At 46.4% G+C, this 20584-nt stretch overlaps 1 protein-coding gene across 1 annotated transcript; it reads right to left on the reverse strand.

Annotated features, from left to right (window-relative positions):
* Nucleotides 1–17562: 17562 nt before the first annotated feature.
* On the reverse strand, nt 17563–18584 carry LOC133888403 (heavy metal-associated isoprenylated plant protein 20-like). Its single transcript, XM_062328629.1, has 2 exons — nt 18423–18584; nt 17563–18198 (listed from the first exon to the last, which is right to left on the reverse strand). The coding sequence occupies exons 1-2, from the start codon at nt 18507–18509 to the stop codon at nt 17830–17832; spliced, it is 456 nt and encodes a 151-aa protein (XP_062184613.1). The 5' UTR covers nt 18510–18584; the 3' UTR covers nt 17563–17829.
* Between the last annotated feature and the right edge of the window lie 2000 nt (nt 18585–20584).

The raw sequence follows: 20584 nt of genomic DNA on the forward strand, positions 1-20584 counted from the left end.
ACCCCATACAGATACATACACAAACTTGCCATAGGCACCACCACAATCCATCCATTCTGTTGGGGAAGACCTATACCATGTTGCTACAAAAAGAATTACCATTTTTTCCTCCCGGACAGTGTTACATAGTTCATTAATCAATATTAACCATTTTTCCCCACCCGGACAGTGCTAGCATGATCTACCCATCTTCTTAACATGATACATCAATGGCGACAAGGAAAATATCAAGTCAAAACTAGTAAACCCTAGCATAGGATATCATTTTGGACAGCATGCATATAGAAGGATAAAAACTACACCTGCAAATCCTAAAACTGGATAGAAATGCTCAAGGGCACTTGCCTTCACCAGGTTGCTGCTCAAAATCCTCGAAAACTTGGTCTTGGGGGTTGCCGAACTGCTAAGCTCCTAAACGACGGACCGGAAAAGCACACACAAAACAAAACTCTAAGAACAGCAGAACAAACAGTACTGAAACTATTCAAAAACTCTACAAAAAGATTCTACACGACGCTACGAACATTTTGACATGAAAATCGCCTAAATCGGAGCTACGAGCAAAAAGTTATTAGCTTTTGAAGATGTAGGGGCTTTTCTGCAAATTTTACATGTTTTCCAGAGAATAAACCGAATTATTTTTATACTGAAAATTGGATTATGACGCAATAAAACAAATACTGAATTATTTCTCAATTGGAAAAGACATGGATTTGGTCTACGGGGCTTGTGGACCACTGAAAGAGCATCGGTCCACCGGTCCATGGTGGACCGAAGGGGTATAACATTGGCCGGTCTAATCCGGGCCGATGAACTGGGATCCGGCGGTCAGAAATCAAAAGAGGTGGCACCGGCGGTTTTCAACGGCGGGAGAGGCGGCCGGCGATGACGGGGACGGCGGCGGGCTCGCCGGCGATGCGCAAAAGGCGCATCCGGCCACGGATCAAATCGGTACTTGGCACAAAGTAACGTGGAGCTCGCGGGGAGACTCACAGCGGGCTTGTCGGCGGCGGAAGAGGTCAGGAGGTGGCCGGCGACGGAGAACGGCGGGCGGAGGAGTTCGGTCTTGGCGGGGACGGCGTCCGACGGCGGAAAAGCTCCAAGAAGCGCCGGAGTGAGCTCCTAGAGGTCCGGCGGCACCAATAGAGCGAAGAACGAGCTTAATCGAGGTTCGGTTGAGGAGAAAAAGAGCGGCGGCCGAGTTCCTTACCGGCGGCAATGGTGGTGACGGCGGCGGCTCGAATTCGTGCACAAGAGAGAGGGGAAACGGGGTATTCGGGTGCGGAACCGAACAAGGATGCCGATGGAGCCCTTATATACCCGAGAGGAGGAGTGGAACGGCCAGATTTGAGGAGATTCGGCCGGCGACCCAAATGAAATAAAAGCTTCGGTTTCCATGCAAAAGAGTGGGAATTCAAGGGGGAAACGGCTCAAATGGAGGGAATAGGGGGCGGCGATCACAGTGGTGTGGTTTGATTGGAGAGTTAAGGCACGAGGAGGCTTCGATTTGAAACGGCCACGGTGATTGGGGCGTCGGCGTCCGGTGGCGGGATGAAGAAGAAGGCGAGCCGACAGCTCGGCAGCTCGGGCGGGTGGGCGGCTCGGCTTGGAACTAGGCCCACTTGGCGGCGTGGCGGGCGGAGGTGAGGCGGCTCGGTGGGCGCGGCAGGACGGATCGGCCTGCGGGCCGGCGCGGGGAAGAGAGGGGCGCGACCCACTGCGGGAGGGAAGAGGGAGGGGAAGGAGGCGGGTTGGGCTGGCGCGGGGAAGACGGCCCAAGAAGGATTTTCTATTTAGAAATCTTTTTCTTTGCTTTAGATTTCAAACTATTTTCAAAAGGGATTTTAAACGAGCGAACTCTAGTGAATTTTAGCAAAATTTCCCACACAATAAAACCTTATTGCAACTACAACGGCATGAATGCGACAAACCTTCAACCTATTCCAAATTAAATTTAGAAATTAATTTCCTATAGAGCTAAAATGAAATCCACCTATTTAATTTCTAGCAAAATTTTAAATTATTGCAAATGTTGAAGTTTTGGGTGTTACAAACCTACCCCCCTTAGGATGAATCTCGCCCTCGAGATTCGGAAGGATCGAAGAAGAGATGGGGAAACTCCGTCTTCAAATCATCTTCTCTTTCCCAGGTGGCTTATTCTTTTGAGTGATGCTTCCACTGCACTCTACACATTTTGACTCTCTTGTTCCTGGTAACTCGTTCTGACGTCTCAAGAATCTTGACCGGATATTCGGCATAAGACAGATCTTCTCGCACATCCAGTTCTTCTATTGGCAACTGTTCTTCAGGAACTCTTAAGCACTTCTTCAACTGTGACACGTGAAAGACATCGTGTACTCCTGAAAGTTGAGGTGGTAACTCCAGCTGGTAAGCTACTCCTCCTCGTCTTCCCAATATCTTGTACGGACCAATAAACCGAGGTGATAGCTTGCCTTTGACTTTGAATCTACGTAGCCCTCTGATCGGTGATACTTTGAGATACACAAAGTCTCCTATTTCAAAGGTTAGTTCCCGGCGTCGATGATCCGCATAACTCTTCTACCTTGATTGTGGGTTTTTAAATTATCCCAGATCTCGTGCACTTGCCTTTCTGCTTCTCTTAGAACTTCAGGACCAAAAACTTGGTTTTCCCCGGTTTGATTCCAGAACAACGGGGTTCTACACTTTCTCCCATACAAAGCTTCAAAAGGGGACATCTTCAGACTAGCTTGGAAGTTGTTATTGTATGAGAATTCTGCGTACGGTAGATTCTTGTCCCAACTGTTACCCTTCCTGAGTGCACATGCTCTCAACATATCTTCAAGAATTTGATTTACTCTTTCCGTTTGCCCATCAGTCTGTGGGTGATAGGTTGAACTGAAATTCAACCTTGTATCCAGTGATTCATGCCGACGTCGCCAGAACCTTGAAGTAAACTGACTGCCACGATCGGATACAATTATCTTAGGCACTCCATGCAGACATACAATCTTGGACATATACAATCGGCTAACTTCGGACCTCGATAGGATTCCTTAACTGGAATAAAGTGAGCCACTTTCGTCAACCGGTCAACCACGACCCATATAGAATCATATCCTGATTGCGTTCGTGGTAGACCCACTATGACATCCATGCCAATTTCTTCCCACTTCCATTCAGGTATTTTTAGTGGCTGTAGCAGTCCTACGGGTCTTTGATGTTCAGCTTTGACCCGATGACAGATATCACACAAAGCTACGTATTCTGCTACTGCACGTTTCATTCCATACCACCAGTACTGATCCTTAAGATCTTGATACATCTTGGTGCTTCCAGGGTGAATAGAATACGCTGAATCATGAGCTTCCTTTAAAATAGTATCCCGAATAGACTTTATGTCCGGAACACAAATCCTATGCTTATACCATATTGTACCCTGTTTGTCTTTAGAAAAGTCCAGGGCTTTGCCTGCTTTGATCAACTGCTTGATCTCCAAAATCTTGTCATCTTCAAGCTGACCCTTCCTTATATCTTGTTCAAGCGTTGAGTCTATTTCCATAGCAATCATCTCGGTATTATACACCATACTTAGATTCAACCTCTCGAATTCTTTGCATAGTTCGGGACTCAACTCTTGGAGAGTTATAGAATTAACCTGAGATTTTCTGCTCAAGGCATCGGCTACTACATTCGCCTTTCCTGGATGATAGTTGATTCCCAAATTATAGTCCTTAATAAGCTCTAACCATCGGCGTTGTCTCAGGTTAAGATCCGGCTGAGTGAAAATATACTTTAAGCTCTTATGATCAGAATATATCTCACATCTTTGACCAATTAGGTAATGCCTCCAAATCTTGAGTGCATGAACAACGGCGGCTAGCTCCAAATCATGCGTTGGATAATTCTCTTCATGCTTTCTTAGCTGCCGGGATGCATAAGCTATAACGTGGCCTTCTTGCATAAGCACACATCCCAAACCTTGACGGGATGCATCACAATATACCGAAAACGGCTTCTGAGTGTCTGGCATGATCAAAACTGGTGCTGAGGTCAATCTTTTCTTCAATTCATTGAAACTGGCTTCTCTAGCTGATGTCCACTTGAACTCTGCTCCCTTTTCCAGCAGTTCGGTCATTGGCTTCGCTATCTTGGAGAAACCTTCAATAAATCGACGATAGTATCCTGCTAAACCCAGAAAACTACGAATCTCAGACACATTCTGCGGTGGCTTCCAATTCAGAATGTCTCTTACCTTGGATGGATCTACGGACACACCTCCTGCTGATATGATGTGACCGAGGAAAGGAACTTCCTTCAACCAAAATTCACATTTGCTCAGTTTGGCAAACAACTGGTTCTCCCTGAGTTTCTGCAATACCATCCTTAAATGTTCCTCATGCTCTACTTCGTTCTTGGAGTAAACCAGGATGTCATCAATGAATACCACAACGAACTTGTCCAAATATTCCATAAAAACCTTGTTCATCAGATACATGAAGTATGCTGGGGCATTGGTCAGCCCGAAAGACATTACTGTGTAATCGTACAGACTGTACCGAGTAACAAATGTAGTATTGGGAATATCCGAAACACGAATCTTTAGCTGGTGATATCCAGACCGAAGATCAATCTTGGAAAACACACATGCTCCTATCAGCGTATCAAACAGATCTTCAATGCGAGGCAGAGGGTACTTGTTTTTTATTGTTACTTCATTCAGAGCCCGATAGTCTATACACATCCTCTGGGTACCATCCTTCTTTGGAACGAAGATTACAGGGGCTCCCTAGGGCGAAGAACTGGGGCGGATAAACCCTTTATCTAGTAGCTCTTGTATTTGCTCCTTGAACTCAGCCAACTGATTGGCATCCATTCTATATGGCCTCTTATATATAGGAGCCGTTCCAGGTACTAATTCAATGACAAATTCAATTTCTCGATCAGGTGGCATACCTGGTAAATCTTTCGGAAAGACATCAGGAAATTTATTGACCACTCTGCTATCTTCCACTGCATTGGTTTTGTTCAAACTGGCATTGATAGCTGACTCTGTTGTAGCTTGGAATTCCACTTTGGTACCATCAGTATGCGTCAGCTGCACTGTCTTTGTTGCACATCCTATGACTCCTTTGTACTTGGTCAGCCAATCCATTCCCAGAATGATATCGATTCCTTTGGATTCCAGAATGATGAGATTGGCATGAAAATCTACCCCCCTTATGCTTATATTTACTTTAGGGCATACCTGCCTTGATTCCATTTCTCCTCCAGGAGAACTTACTAGCACTCTATTTTTCATTAATGCTCTTGGCAATTTATAAGTATTCACAAACTGGTATGATATGAAAGAATGCGTAGCACCTGAATCGAATAATACTGTTGCAGGGTGAGAGTTTGCAGAGAACATACCCAGCACTACGTCGGGAGCTTCCTAGGCTTCCTCCACTGCAACGTGGTTGACGCGACCATGCATCGCGTTCGGGCGGGGCTGCTGCTGGTTGTTGCTACCTTGGGCCTGGCCTTGCTGCTTCTTAGGGCATTGCTTGGAAAGATGCCCGAACTGGCCGCAACTGAAACACAGACCAATGTTGCCTGACCCCTGACCTGTGCGGTTCTGCTGCTGTGGCTGGTTGTTGTTGGGTCGCTGCTGCTGGAAGTTGGGGCGAGGCTGTTGTTGTTGCTGAATTAGGGGCTTGTAAGACCCTGCAATCTGACCTTGCATCTTCTATGGCGGCCTCTGCTAGTTTTGCTGTGGCTGGTTCTGACCTCCCTGGTGGAACATCGGACCAGTGGCAGGGACGTTGAAACGGGGGCGAGTGTTACTGCCAGAAGACTGACCCTGCAGATGGCGCTTACGTTCTTCACCTAGATTCTGGCGCTTCTTCTCCAAAATGAAAGCTCTATCCACCAATTTCTGGAAATTGGGGTACTCGTTGGCAGAGAGGGCATACTGCAGACCGGTGTTTAGACCTTCAAGAAAACCGTCCTGCTTCTTCTCGTCTGTGTCAATATCACTGGGGGCGTAGCGAGACAATTGAGTGAACTTAGTGAGGTATTTCCTCACAGACATAGGGCCTTGCTTGAGACTGAGGAACTCCTTCCTTTTCAGCTTTATTTCTCCGGTAGGAACATGGTGAGCGCGGAAACTGTTTAGGAACTCTGCCCAGGTGATCTCCTGGGGGTCCTCATGAGCGGCGGTGTAAGCAGTCCACCATTCCTGATCTGGCCCACTGAGTTGGTGGGATGCAAAGAGAACTTTTTCTCTTCCATTGCACTGAGCTATCTGAAGCTTGCTGTCGATTGTCCTCATCCAATTGTCTGCCTCCATTGGCTCTACTGCCTGGGAAAAGGTAGGTGGCTGGGTGCTCAAGAAAGTCCTGAGTCTAGACTGTGGTTGCTGCAGCGGTGCCTGCTGAGCCTGAGGCTGCTGGTTGATGGCTTGGACCAAACCTTGAAGAAGAGTCATGACTTGGTTGGCGTCCATGAGGAGTGGTGGGGGAGGAAGGTCGTTGTTGTTGGCAGCGTTGTTGTTGACAGTGTTGTTGTTGATGTTGTCATTGGTGTTGTTGCTGTTGTTGTTATGTCTGGTGTTCACCATCTGTTGTTGCCAAGGTGCGTGAAGCATAAGAGAAAAACAGGGACGGAGAACGAGACAAGAACTGATAGAAACTGAAGGAAACATATAGAAAGGACTCCCAACTATTATTATTAACTGATGAAATGTAGAGGGGAAACCCCTACATCACACCAACACTCAAGCAAAGATCCAACTCAAAACAAGGTCCACCCAGAGCAGACACAAGCACAAGCACACCCTACTACAAACGACACGAGTCTAATCGACTTATTCTGCTAGGGGACATCTTCCTAGCTTGACTCTACTCCTGGCCGGCGGTGCCTGAAGGGCCTGCAACATCTGCCTGACGAAGCCTCTTGCGCGGAGAAGAGCGGGGTGGTGCAGGAGCTGGTGCCGGTGGTAGGGGAACCTCATCGGGGTGCTGGTCAGGGTCCTGTAGCAACATCTCCAGCTCGTAGATCCTCTGCTCGTGCTCGACATGGCACTGGTGAAGATCCTCCAACTCGTCGAGTGCCCTGTCCAGCTCGGAGGCGGCGGTGAGGCGGACCTGCTCCCTCAGACGAAGGTCGGCTCCGTTGCCCACGGACGCGAAGGTGACCTCCAGGCTGCCTGACTGGCGCTGCGGGAGCTTCCCGAACTGGGTGCTGCTGAGGTGCTGTCTGTTCTCCCAGCAAAGAACAGCCAGAGCCTGGCGAGCGGCGTCCTCGATCCCTGCCTCGAACGTAGCTCGGAGGGCGGTGGCGGCGTGAACTCGACGAACTCGGCGAAGATCGTCGGCGGAGGGCCTCTCGAACATGGTTACCTCCACTGTCTAGGAGTAACTACGGTCTCCAAGCGGAATTCTGACGCCTCTGAAGAGTGGAGCGTTGTGGTAGCCGAGACCCTGCAGCAGGTACCACAGCGTGCGAGCGAAGTACCCTTCCAGCTGTCCGTCGGAGTAGAACTCAGCTGGGGGTTGGTGCCTCCAGACTGCACCAGCATGAACCTCCACGTTGGGAACCAGCACGCGCTTGCGCGGGGTGATCTTCGTACGGGCCATCTAAAATTTTGAAAAAGATAGAAATAAGTAACCATTTTATAAAAAGCAGTAGACCGAGAAAGGAATAACTGGAGGAATACCATTTTGTGAAAGTAAATTTTGTACAAACATAAGTCCTTAGCGTGTCCAGTCTACCTAGGCTGCGTCCTATGGTCAACACGGCTCCGATACCACTTCTATAACACCCGGTTTTTAAAGCAGACAAAACCATGCACAACACATGTATGCCAGGAACAACTTCCATACATGCGCTTACATCATTAGTGTTATCATCACAGTGCAAAATATTACATCGCTTAACCTTAATACAAAATGACCCGAGGGTCTAAAAGAAAACACAGTGGGAGACAAGAGGGGAGGGGGGTCTTCAGCGCCAGCGGCTCCAGCTTCCACAGGCGAAGACGTCGACCGGGGGCTCCACAGCCTAGAACAGCAGCTCGGGATCGAAGTCGTCGTTGTCGAAGGCACCAGCTTCAAAGACAGCTTCTGATTGGCGGAAGAATGCAGGGTGGAGAATAACAAGGGTGAGTACAAAAAAGAAGTCGTCGTTGTCGAAGGCACCAGCTTCAAAGACAGCTTCTGATTGGCGGAAGAATGCAGGGTGGAGAATTACAAGGGTGAGTACAAAAAGGTTGTACTCCGCAAGTGTAGGGGAAAGTATGGTATGAGGATTGAGACAGGAAAAAGGCTTGACAAGGGTTATTAGCACTAAGCAACTAAAACTATGACTTAACCTATACCTCCAACAACAGGCATTCTGTTTACTAAGTGTGAAGACACTTGCTACAACCAAAGGATTTGACTCACCGGATATCCCATATCCGGTTACCCAAAGCTCACCAGATAATCCCATTACCTGGCTACCCGACCAACCATACCAAAACCTAGATCCAACTAATCTTGAAGAAGTCCAAGCTCGCTCTTGACCGTGAGCACGGCTGATCGACCAGTTTGATACTCTGCAGAGTTTGCACAGATCCACGAGTCGTGATTCCCTTGTTACTCCATACTTCCGGGGTAAGGAGCCGGGGTCTCACTACAAGGCCTTTACAAAACTCCCGCCAATTTGTAGGCACCCACTAAGGTTTCACCGCTAACAGTCGACCGAGTCGCTGCAGAAGCCCCCTCTTGTGCCACATACTCGTCCAATGATGCCCACAGAATCGGTGGTCGCTAATTATTTGGCCAGGCTGTACCCATATAGGCCTCGTGGTTGTACGGATATAACTTGGTTACATGTCCAAGAACCGGTCCTTAGGACCCCATACAGATACATACACAAACTTGCCATAGGCACCACCACAATCCATCCATTCTGTTGGGGAAGACCTATACCATGTTGCTACAAAAAGAATTACCATTTTTTCCTCCCGAACAGTGTTACATAGTTCATTAATCAATATTAACCATTTTTCCCGACCCGGACAGCGCTAGCATGATCTACCCATCTTCTTAACATGAAACATCAATGGCGACAAGGAAAATATCAAGTCAAAACTAGTAAACACTAGCATAGGATATCATTTTGGACAGCATGCATATAGAAGGATAAAAACTACACCTGCAAATCCTAAAATTGGATAGAAATGCTCAAGGGCACTTTGCTTCACCGGGTTGCTGCTCAAAATCCTCGAAAACTTGGTCTTGGGGGTTGCCGAACTGCTTAGCTCCTAAACGACGGACCGGAAAAGCACACACAAAACAAAACTCTAAGAACAGTACACCAAACAGTACTGAAACTATTCAAAAACTCTACAAAAAGATTCTACACGACACTACGAACATTCTGACGTGAAAATCGCCTAAATCGGAGCTACGAGCAAAAAAGTTATATGCTTTTGAAGATGTAGGGGCTTTTCTGCAAATTTTACATGTTTTCCAGAGAATAAACCGAATTATTTTTATACTGAAAATTGGATTATGACGCAATAAAACAAATACTGAATTATTTCTCAATTGGAAAAGACATGGATTTGGTCTACGGGGCTTGTGGACCACTGAAAGAGCATCGGTCCACCGGTCCATGGTGGACCGAAGGGGTATAACATTGGCCGGTCTAATCCGGGCCGATGAACCGGGATCCGGCGGTCAGAAATCAAAAGAGGTGGCACCGGCGGTTTTCAACGGCGGGAGAGGCGGCCGGCGATGACGGGGACGGCGGCGGGCTCGCCGGCGATGCGCAAAAGGCGCATCCGGCCACGGATCAAATCGGTACTTGGCACAAAGTAACGTGGAGCTCGCGGGGAGACTCACAGCGGGCTTGTCGGCGGCGGAAGAGGTCAGGAGGTGGCCGGCGACGGAGAACGGCGGGCGGAGGAGTTCGGTCTTGGCGGGGACGGCGTCCGACGGCGGAAAAGCTCCAAGAAGCGCCGGAGTGAGCTCCTAGAGGTCCGGCGGCACCAATAGAGCGAAGAACGAGCTTAATCGAGGTTCGGTTGAGGAGAAAAAGAGCGGCGGCCGAGTTCCTTACCGGCGGCAATGGTGGTGACGGCGGCGGCTCGAATCCGTGCACAAGAGAGAGGGGAAACGGGGTATTCGGGTGCGGAACCGAACAAGGATGCCGATGGAGCCCTTATATACCCAAGAGGATGAGTGGAACGGCCAGATTTGAGGAGATTCGGCCGGTGACCCAAATGAAATAAAAGCTTTGGTTTTCATGCAAAAGAGTGGGAATTCAAGGGGGAAACGGCTCAAATGGAGGGAATAGGGGGCAGCGATCACAATGGTGTGGTTTGATTGGAGAGTTAAGGCACGGGGAGGCTTCGATTTGAAATGGCCGCGGTGATTGGGGTGTCGGCGTCCGGTGGCGGGATGAAGAAGAAGGCGAGCCGACGGCTCGGCAGCTCGGGCGGGCGGGTGGCTCGGCTTGGAACCGGGCCCACTTCAGAGCCTAGCTGCAGCTAAGGGCCGAGGGGGTCGCAGAGTGCCTCCCCCAGCTCAACCATTGGCTTCAACTCCGGCAAACCATCGTAGGACTCCGGATGGCCTTGTCTTCGGAACCTTACCGCAGGTTAGGGTTGAGGGGGTCGCAGAGCACCTCGCTCGGCCCAGCCATCGGTTTCACCTCTAGTAAACCACCGTGAGACACCAGATGGCCCTTCTTCCAGAGCCTGGCCATGACTCAGGGTCTAGGGAGTCAAAGAGCGGCTCCCCCAGCCCAGTCATCAGTTTCACATCCGGCAAATCACCGCCAGGCTCTGGATGGACCTACCTCTGAGCCTGACCATGGCTAAAGGCCGAAGAGGTCGCCAACCACCTCCTCTAGCTCAGCCATCAGCTTCACCTCTGCAAACTATCGCGAGACTCTTAAATCCTCACATGATTAGATTGTTTTGGTTATGGTTATGGTTTTAGTTATAGTACTTGTGGTACTAGATGGTTATAGTTTGCAAGGTGGTTAACCTCAGATATCATGTTGGATTAATTAGGTTACTTTCACATAATAATTGCTTAATGCTTTTGAGTTCAATTGTCATTTTTTATTTGCATTTGCGCAAATATACCATGTGTTAGCTTCTCCTTTATATAAGTTTGCATATCATTATTTTTCCTGTACGCTTGCTGAGCGCTTCATGTGCTCACACTTGCTATTTTCCCTATGCCATGTAACATGCGTGGTGCTGCTCAGTGAGTGAAGATATTGAAGACTATCAAGACAAGGTTGTGACGTTTTATACATGGACATATGCAATGTTGTTGGGCACCAATACTTCCGTTCCGCTACAGATATCTTCATAGAAGACAATATATGTCAATTGTTGTAAGAGTTAAATGTTTATTTCTTTAAAGTATTGCTACTGTTATTTTGTAAGAGTTAAACGTTTATTTCTTTAAAGTATTGCTACTGTTATTTTGTAAGAGTTAAATGTTTATTTCTTTAAAGTATTGCTACTGTTATTTTACATATGATGTCCTTATGTGTGTTAAATATCCTGGGCACACAAAAACCGTATCTGATTTTGTTCGTTAAAAACAGGTTTGACAATACCCCTCCACTCCGTCATTTGAGTGTGCTAGAGTCCAGAGAAGCTCACATACACTTGAGAATACATCCAAGCCACCAAAGTGCTTAAAGTGATAATCCAAGGCAAATTAAGTATATGATTAGAGAGTGATTAATGCTAATAGACCCAAAGAGAGTTCTGTCTAAGTGTTGCTGCTTAGAGAGGGGATCAAGGTGTGATCTTAGCTTATACCAAGTGGTACGCCGATACCTTAGAGTCTTCATGACTCGCCGGCACCTTGGGCCTTGGTGTCTAAAGTTTGTTGACCCTCCAACTTAGTATGGAGCGGCGGCAAGACTCTTGTATAGGGACGCAAAGACCCTTACCTTGTTGGCTCAAGTTTCGAAGTGAAGATGGTGACCAGTGACCAGAAGAAAGGCTTGTGATGAGTCATTGCAATGGTGGCTTGGTGGCTCAATCCATTTGAGGCTTAGGTGTCTCAAGGGTCATGATTGGGTGCCGTCCGAGATATATAGCCTATGTGGCTGCTCCAATATGGACTAGAGGTGGCGTTTATACCATCGATACCATAAGATAAAAACCCCTTATACCGAGTTTTGCTCTCTCTACTATCTTTACATTTTCGCATTTAATTCTTGTAATCTATCCTTGTATGTTTATCTTCATAGAATAGTTTTCTAGATTTAGCTGTAGATTGCAAACCTTTGAATGGTAAAGTAGACACACTAGATGAACATAGAGCATATTTGGATACAAATTGATATAAGTTTATATTGTAAATTTTTTTTAAACCAATTAGTTTTAAGTATCCTAATTTACCCCTATTTCTCTTAGCACGTCACCGATCTATTCATCCCGAAAGCTTACTTGGCAGTTTGTGCCCAATAGTATCACAAACGGAAAAGAGATCTCTTATGCAGTCACAAAAATAAACAAGTGTAATATAACTCCACATAAAAAATGGAGCACTGATTCTGAGTTGATTCGTTGATGGAAGAAAATCAAATTGTTTCTTCAGGGGGGAAGAACGACAAGTGGCTCTTTCTCTTGACAAATCTGTGGAACTGCACCTGCGGCAAATAATTCCTTACATCTTGAAGCCAAATCACACCGGGAGACCCATGTGCATCATTGCGACGACATTAGGGCTAACGTTCTACGAGGAAGCACCAATATTAATCACTAGCTCTGCCAACCCCATCCCACATAGGGGCAAGTATAATAGTTGTCTTGTAAGCCGTCTTATGTTTTGCCACAGAATATTTTTATAATATCGAGGAGAGAGAGGGTGAGAGAAAGAGGTGGTTGCCTCTAGAAATAACTGCTTGTAAGCTAAAATTTAAAACTATATAAGAATAATCAATACTATTGTACAAGTTACTGTTACCATACAATTTATAGCATTCATTTGGTCTATGCACAAATTATGGACTTGTGAAATTATTACGTAACAACAGGAAAGACAACCTCGTAGGGGTTATCTTTTAAGTCATTTAAAGATTATGTATTAATATATAAGAAGATCTATAAGTCGGTGCCATTATACTTCCCTTAAGAACTAAAAGATTGACCATGCATTGTCGCAACACGATGTGATATCTGACACTAGCTTCCACAGAACACTAACTGTTTAGAAAAATAGGATAATAAGGTAATTATTAAAAAATCAACTCACATCTCCAAATATATCCAATTCCTCCAAAATTTAGGAGAGACTATTTTTAAGGATTTCATTAGATTTAGGAGGGTTAAGGATCACAAATCAAAATCGTTTATCATTAGTTCCTTAAAGTTTACCTTAAGCGAAATCGCTAATCAGGCCATCCAATTCAATTTCCAGGCATTTAACTAGCCACAGAGTATTAGACTACATCCAATTTACAGCACTCCGTCGTCATTGCTGAGTCCGGCAAGTTCCAAGCCATGACAGGTCATGTTGTGTAATTATTTTCAAAGCGATGCTTGAAATAGCATGAGTATCCCATGCATGCTCAAAGCCGTTCTTCATTCCATCGGACATGACATTACTACAGAAATCCTAATAGTCAACCTACTATCTGTGTGGTTTGGCTAGAACAGGCAGTGATAATATCACTGTTGGTTTTCACAGCCTTATTAATCTATTTGTTGTTGGAGGTTATGAACCGACAGTGATACCCTTTTCACTGTTAGTTTTTTTATAAATTGACAGTAATAAGGAGTATATAATTGTTTATTCTTTCTACAAACCGGTAGTGACAAAGAGTATATTATTACTGGTTTATTTCACCAACAGTTAGTGATACGGGACATACTTCTAATGAGGACGTGCTGCCCAAGCTTGGAAGTGCAAAATAAGATCACTAGGCTTAAAAATGCAATATTAGATGAAAATGTAACTACCAAATAAGTTCCGAATTACCCTAAGAAAGATCATCTTAGTAGTAAAAAATAGTTCAGATTACACAAAAATACCCATCCAGATGGCAAAAGACACTAAGTGTATGCTAATACACATGCTAGCCTATGCCTCTTCGTCAGCGAGCCACCTATGGTGCGAGCGTGGCTAATGATGAAGGTTTCGACGGCACCGCTATCATAGTCATCGTTCAACGACGACTCATCTATCTCCTTCTCGAGCTCCTCCCAGTCCATGCTGCCTCCATCCTCCTCATCCTGGTCAGTATCATCATCGTCCTTGTCGATGGCACCCTCTTCCTCCTCGTCGGACGAGCCATCAAGTTTTTCCTAGACCTCCTCCTTCTCTTCAGAGAAGGAGGGGTCCACAACGCTAGCTTCCTCTGCCTTTGCTTCCTCCTCGTCATCCTCAGAGGCATCATCGTCCTCGACGCTAGCTTCCTCATATGAGCTCAGTGCACATGATGGCTGAGTGCCCTCTAAAAAGTACTACAGCCATCATCGCTCGAGGAGGAGGAGAGATCATCGGAAATTGCCTCCTTCGATGACGATGGTGATCATGTATGCGGAGGAGAGGCTATAGTGATGGGTGGTGGTAGTGGAGGAGGAGAGGCTAGAGCGACATGTAGCGGCGATAAAGGACGCGTAATAAGTGGCGGTGGTGGAGGAGGAGCGACAGGTGGTTGGAGTGCGAAGACCGGAGGGCAAGCAGTTTTTTTGGTGGTTCGAGGAACATGAAGGAGCAAAAATAAAGTGGCGCACGCTGAATATGATGGGCGCGCTGAAGTTATATAGGACAGTGATACTATATATCACTACCAGTTCAAGTGATGAACTGACTGTGAAAAACTGTTGTTGCCAGTTCATAACTACGGTCGTCAATGATAATATTATTACCGGTTCTAGTCTTTCACTATCAATTGTAGTATCATTACTAGTTGCAGTGGTACTATCAATACCAGTTATATTCTACCACTACCGGTTCTAATTACCCACCACTAATAATAGATTTTCACTACCAATTTATTACTATAACCAAAAGTGATAATATCACTGCCCTATAAGTTTCCGGTGAAATGAGTCAGTTGACAAAGTTCCAAAAGCCATAGAGGCATAAATAAGGGTGTCGCCCGAAGGCCCACCTAAATTTATTACTAGGTACCGAGAAGCTAAAGATGAAAAACAGATCCGAGGCACAAGAGGGCTGACGGTAGCACTGTCAGCACTTGGCACAAACATTTAGTGATGGCAACTTGATCGCATAATCCGTGGTAGTTAAAGACTGGGCGGAGAGAAGGGGGCGCGCAGGGCCTGCTATTCCTTAAGCCCAATAAAGCAATAAGTAATTAGCCCAACAAGGATTAAGGAAGGAAGTAGCCCAACAAGGATTAAGAAAGCCAGGCAGCCATCTTGTCATCTCATCTACGCTCGTTCGGACGCCCACCGCATCTTCCTGTTCGCTCGTTTATTCGCGTCGTCGCCGCCGCCGCCGCCCTCAGAGACACAGTCGTGCCGGCACAGAAAGCCCACGCTGTTGTGCATCGATGGATCGCTGTGAATCTGTGACTGCGAAGCCACGAGCCCACGACCACGAACTCCAAAACTGCAGAACACAAAGTTATGCCTCGTGCTGACATGCTCCAATTGTTTATTGTTGTATGGAAATATGCTTTAGCGTTTAAGATTAGATTAGTCCCGGTGGACTCGTATCCTCTAACATCACGTAGCAATGTCACCATGTGACATAGCCTCAATTCAGCCCAGCCAAGCATTACATCTAGCAGGTAAGCAAAACAATCTAGTTTGGTTCTACTTGCAAGCATTTGAAATTGAAATAGCAGGTAAGCCGATGCAACAGAAGTTGATGGGCAGTTTCTACCAAAATAACAAATCCGTTAATTAGGGGATAATTAATGGGGGATTTGACCTGAGGATTCTTAGCAGTGTGGGGCTTTTAATCCGAAGCCATCGATCTGGGAACGGGTGCGCTGGATTGAGGCAATATCACACGGTGACATTGCTAGGTGATGTCAGAGGATACGAGTCCCCTCCACCAACGGCACACATGTTCGATTCCTTGCTCCGCCCTACTAAGCTACTTGTGTTTACCATGTTGTTGGAAGTCTGAAAATGTCCCATCCAGATTGATTGATTAGGTAAAGCGAAAGGTTATACATGTTCAGCAGGACTAAGAATGCTTCACTGTTTCAAGAGTGTCTGGAAGGGATGTGCTTCATAAACTTTAGCAATCGATGGTAACAACCTGATTGGCCCCAGCTCCATAGATTGACCGCGACGCGTTTTTTTGTAGGATGAACAAGCAGAGTATAAGCATCCGAAGGAGATGCCATGGATAGCGCACCTGTTTCGACAAATTCCAGAATGAGCACACCAGAAAGGCTTTCCGCTGAAACTTGATCGCCCGTAGCAAAATGGGGCATACAATCTACATGATTCAGGAGACCTGCAAGAACTGGCTTTCAATTATAGCAGATTGCGAGCAGTTCGAAGATCCCAGCAGAATTTTCTTGACCATGCTTTGAGTCACGATGTAGATAATTCCTCTGAATATTTTCTCGACCAAGCCCAAGCTACTACTAATATCTTTGCATATATAGCTAAAAGAGAGGCTACTCTTGTCAGACCGCTACCTTGTTCGAAACGTCACCTAAACTCAATTTACACCCTCACTTATATGAGTCGGCTAGAAACTCAAGGCCTGGCCTTTTGTGGGAGAATGCGGAGTCCTTCCCAAAATCGGCATGAGCGAATAACATTTTTTATTCGTTCTCGCAAGAACGAAATGGATGGTGCTTCAGGTTCAGGGTTCGGCGGGGTGTGGCTTGTGGATGGTTCGGACGCGGCAGGGGAATGTAATTGTCGATACCTCGATTCGATCGAGCCTCGCAAGATTGAACATCTGCGGAAGTCGTCTCGAAGCTCCAATACTACAGCGTTAGCAGCGTTTTGTCTCGATGAAAAATCTTCTGGTGACCATGATGGATAGGATTTTTTTCTCTATCCTTTGGACTTGAACGATCCTAATTAATTGGAAATCCTTTTTACAAATCTCCTCCTCAGAGCGCCCTGTTCTTCCTTCAAAGCAAGCTTCAATCTTTCACGACCGACATAGATAGAATCGGCACACATCAACCGAAACAAGATGAACCACTCCGTGGGTTTTCTCGGATCTCGAATTTCATGATTGCAAAGAAAAAAACCTACTTAATGGATAGAGATGCGGTGATCGATCAAGTCAAAGAAGATGTTCAGGCTGGGGAAGATGATGTTTTGCTTTCGCATTATATCCCGGCGTTTTCCGAGCAGAGGCTTCCAGATTTTGTATAGAACGAGTCAGCCAAACTACAGAACGGATAAATTAAATAATCCTGTAGCAAGTTATCCGATCGTTGCTGCACGAACCAAATTAACCAGCTCAGAGCCCAACATTATGGCTACCTCAACGATGTTATATTTGCACCTATGCAGTGGTCGAGTGAGGACGGATACGTTGTTTACCTGCAGCTTCTATTACTCACGAATATATAGGTGTGTCGGCCCCGTTTAGAACACGAGAACCTTTTTTCCGATTTCTACTTATAATTGGACAGTTTCGTGTGAAATTCCTACGCAATTGTTTGAAAAACTGCGTTCCAAACAAACCCGTAGGGATCCCGATGGCTTTTCAATTTTTCATCCAAGGCGTAAAAACACGAGTACAAAACCAGACATATATACAACTCTTCGTAGCAAACGAGTTGCAGTACAGCTGCTTAATTTTCTTTTTTTCTCTGAAGGTCTGAACTCCATCCATCCACATGCATGTTGTCGGAGTCGGATGACGCTGGTTGTGACGCCGGTGGCTCGCATCACATGATGGTACACGCGTCGACGTTCTCGTCACTGAATATGGACATGTACCGGACCTCGGGCGCGCTGGGGTCGGCCATGGCCTGCGGCGCGCTGCGTACGAACCCCGCCGGGGCCTTCTTGTCGTAGGCGCCGCCGACGTAGGGGTAGGTGGCGAGCGTGTATGGTACATAGGGCCACATCTCCGCCGCCTTGCCCGTGCTCTTCACCCGCTCCAGCACCTTGCTCGGCTCCACGTACCCCGTCACCGTGCACTTGCTCTGCTTCGGGTTCACTGCCACGCTCGTCACGCCCCGCATCGACTTGACGGCGTTCTTCACCCGCCGCTCGCACCCCTCGCAGTCCATCTTCACCTTGATGTTCACCGTCTGCAGGTCCAATGATCCAGTTCGTTAACCACAAATTAAACAGCTTTGAATTGGCACTCAAAACTCAAAAACTTAGCAAACAAAAACACTTCCTCTCTCTAGAAAATCAAAACTTGGCGAACAAATTCTCTTTTTTCCTCTCGAAGAGCTGCTAACAAAATCTCTTTACGAGATCGACAAACACCATAGAACATATTCATATGTGTGTTCTTCACAAAACTCACCTGCAATGGGCGCTTCTTCCTGAGCTTGAGGGCTTCCTTCGTCTCGGTGATGCTGCACATATCGGAGAGATGGTCCAAGACTCCCATGGCGTATGTGCTGGTGCCTCACCTACTAGGCAACTATGGCTGTTCTGGACGACAAGGCTTCATCGTTTGTCGTGTACTTTGTGCTCACTTGTGAAGGGGAGGCAAGGGAAGGGTTATATATAGTGCCGCAGAAAGGTTCTCCGTACCTGTGCAGAAAGAAGATGCATCTGGCATGCTGGATAATTTTGTATGGTCTATTACTTTCGAAAGAAACTGTATGGTTAGGATGGGCGCCAACCTTTCTGTAATCATCTCATATCGATGCTATGGGCTTAATTACTTTCACAATGATAAAAATGTTGGGATGAAGAGTTGGTGATAATGAGATGAGATGTGGACGGTGCTAGGGGTAGGTTGGGAAATGAACCCGGATGCCATAGACTGTTTATATTGTTTAAGCACTGATCTGTCACGTCCCAAAAAAGATAAGGTGTAATTAAGCATTGCTTAACCATTATCGCATGTGTTATCATCTGTGTTGTTACGTAATTGTTCGACAAGTTTAGGTCGAAGGTGTCACAAACACCCTAGAGATGGTTTAGAGCTCCTTAGAAAAGCCCTAGATCTTTTGGAGAAGAAAGGGAAGGGAAAGCAAGAATACTTAGAAAGATTCAACACAAAACCCCTCTCGCGGTCTAACCGGGATCACCCGCGATCTGACCGCCAAGTGGCAGCCACGTGGGCTTGCCACATGTGCTTACTGCAGTTTGATCGGCGCTTTACACAGTCCGACCACCAGCAAACAGAGGCTCAACTTAAGGTGGTCGATTGCCTCTCTCACTCTCTCACTCTCTCATTTGCTCTCACTCTCTCCCTCTATCCACCAAACCTTAGAAAGAGAGAGAGATCCATTCGTCATGTTCAAAGGCCGGAGATCGAAGGTAGGAACTCCCTCGAGCTTCCCGGAGGACTTCCCCAAGTCTTCCCCCTCTTCTCCCTCACCAGAGACCCATTCATTGACCTCAAGCTTCACCACCACTCAGGAAGCCGATCCGCAAATTGAAGTCTTCCCGAAGCAAACCCATCTGCTAGAAAGCTTCAATGAACTAAGGTGAGGCTTCCCCTATAGTTTTTCCATTGTTTTTGAGCTTGATTCGACCCTCATGTCATGTAGACACAAGTTCAACCTAGCCTAGATCCAACCTAGGGGGTATTTGGAGTTTAGCTCGGTGAATATTGTCCAAGTCACTTTAGAAACACTTCACTAGTCCCATAGAGTATTTAGGTACCCTCTGTGGTTGAGAGTCTCACCAGAGCTCTCATCGCAACCCCACAAGGGTGCTACTGGCAAGGCCTGGCGGTCTAGCCACCACCTCAGGGCCGGTTTGACTACCAGCCACTCAAGGCTTGGTGCATTTTAAGTTGGCTTATCCAGGGGTTTCACGCTTTGAAGCCGTAGTCCCTTAGCAGTCTTTTGCAAATGTTTTCGAGTCTCAGCGCTCCACTATTACTTGGGCATGCATTTTATGTAACCTTTTTGCATTGTTCATTTATTTATGCATTGCACCCATGTTTCTTTTAGAGAGCATCGATCCGACAGTTCAGGCGAGCGAGGGTGACACCGAGGCACCCCCACTTTTGTGAATTCTGTGCGGGTAGCATCAGGAAGCCGACAGAGCAGCAAGGCAAGCTTCTAAGCATATTGAACCCTTGTGTTGAATTGAATGAAGTCAAAATTTGATAAATTATGCTTATGTATGTTTGCATGAGTAGCGAGTTGATGTCGGACAAAAATGGGTAGAACCTATGTTGTATTGCATATCATCACTACAACAGGAATGGTCATCAGTGCCGGCTCAAAAGCGCCATCAGTGGTGGTTTTTGAACTGGCACTGATTACTCGGCACTGATTACTCGGCACTGATACTCATTATCAATATCGGATCAAAAACCAGCACTGATAGTCATGGACTATTAGTGCCGACTGACGAATAAAAACCAGCATTGATACAGAGAATATCAGTGCCAGTTTTTAGTAAAAGCTGGCACTGATAGCTGCTCCCCCCGTACAAAATGTAGCCTTTGCCGACAACAGCACAAATAATGTCACATAAAGCACATGCACATATAATCAT

Source organism: Phragmites australis, chromosome 1 (genome assembly GCF_958298935.1).
Source record: "Phragmites australis chromosome 1, lpPhrAust1.1, whole genome shotgun sequence".
NCBI lineage: Eukaryota > Viridiplantae > Streptophyta > Magnoliopsida > Poales > Poaceae > Phragmites > Phragmites australis.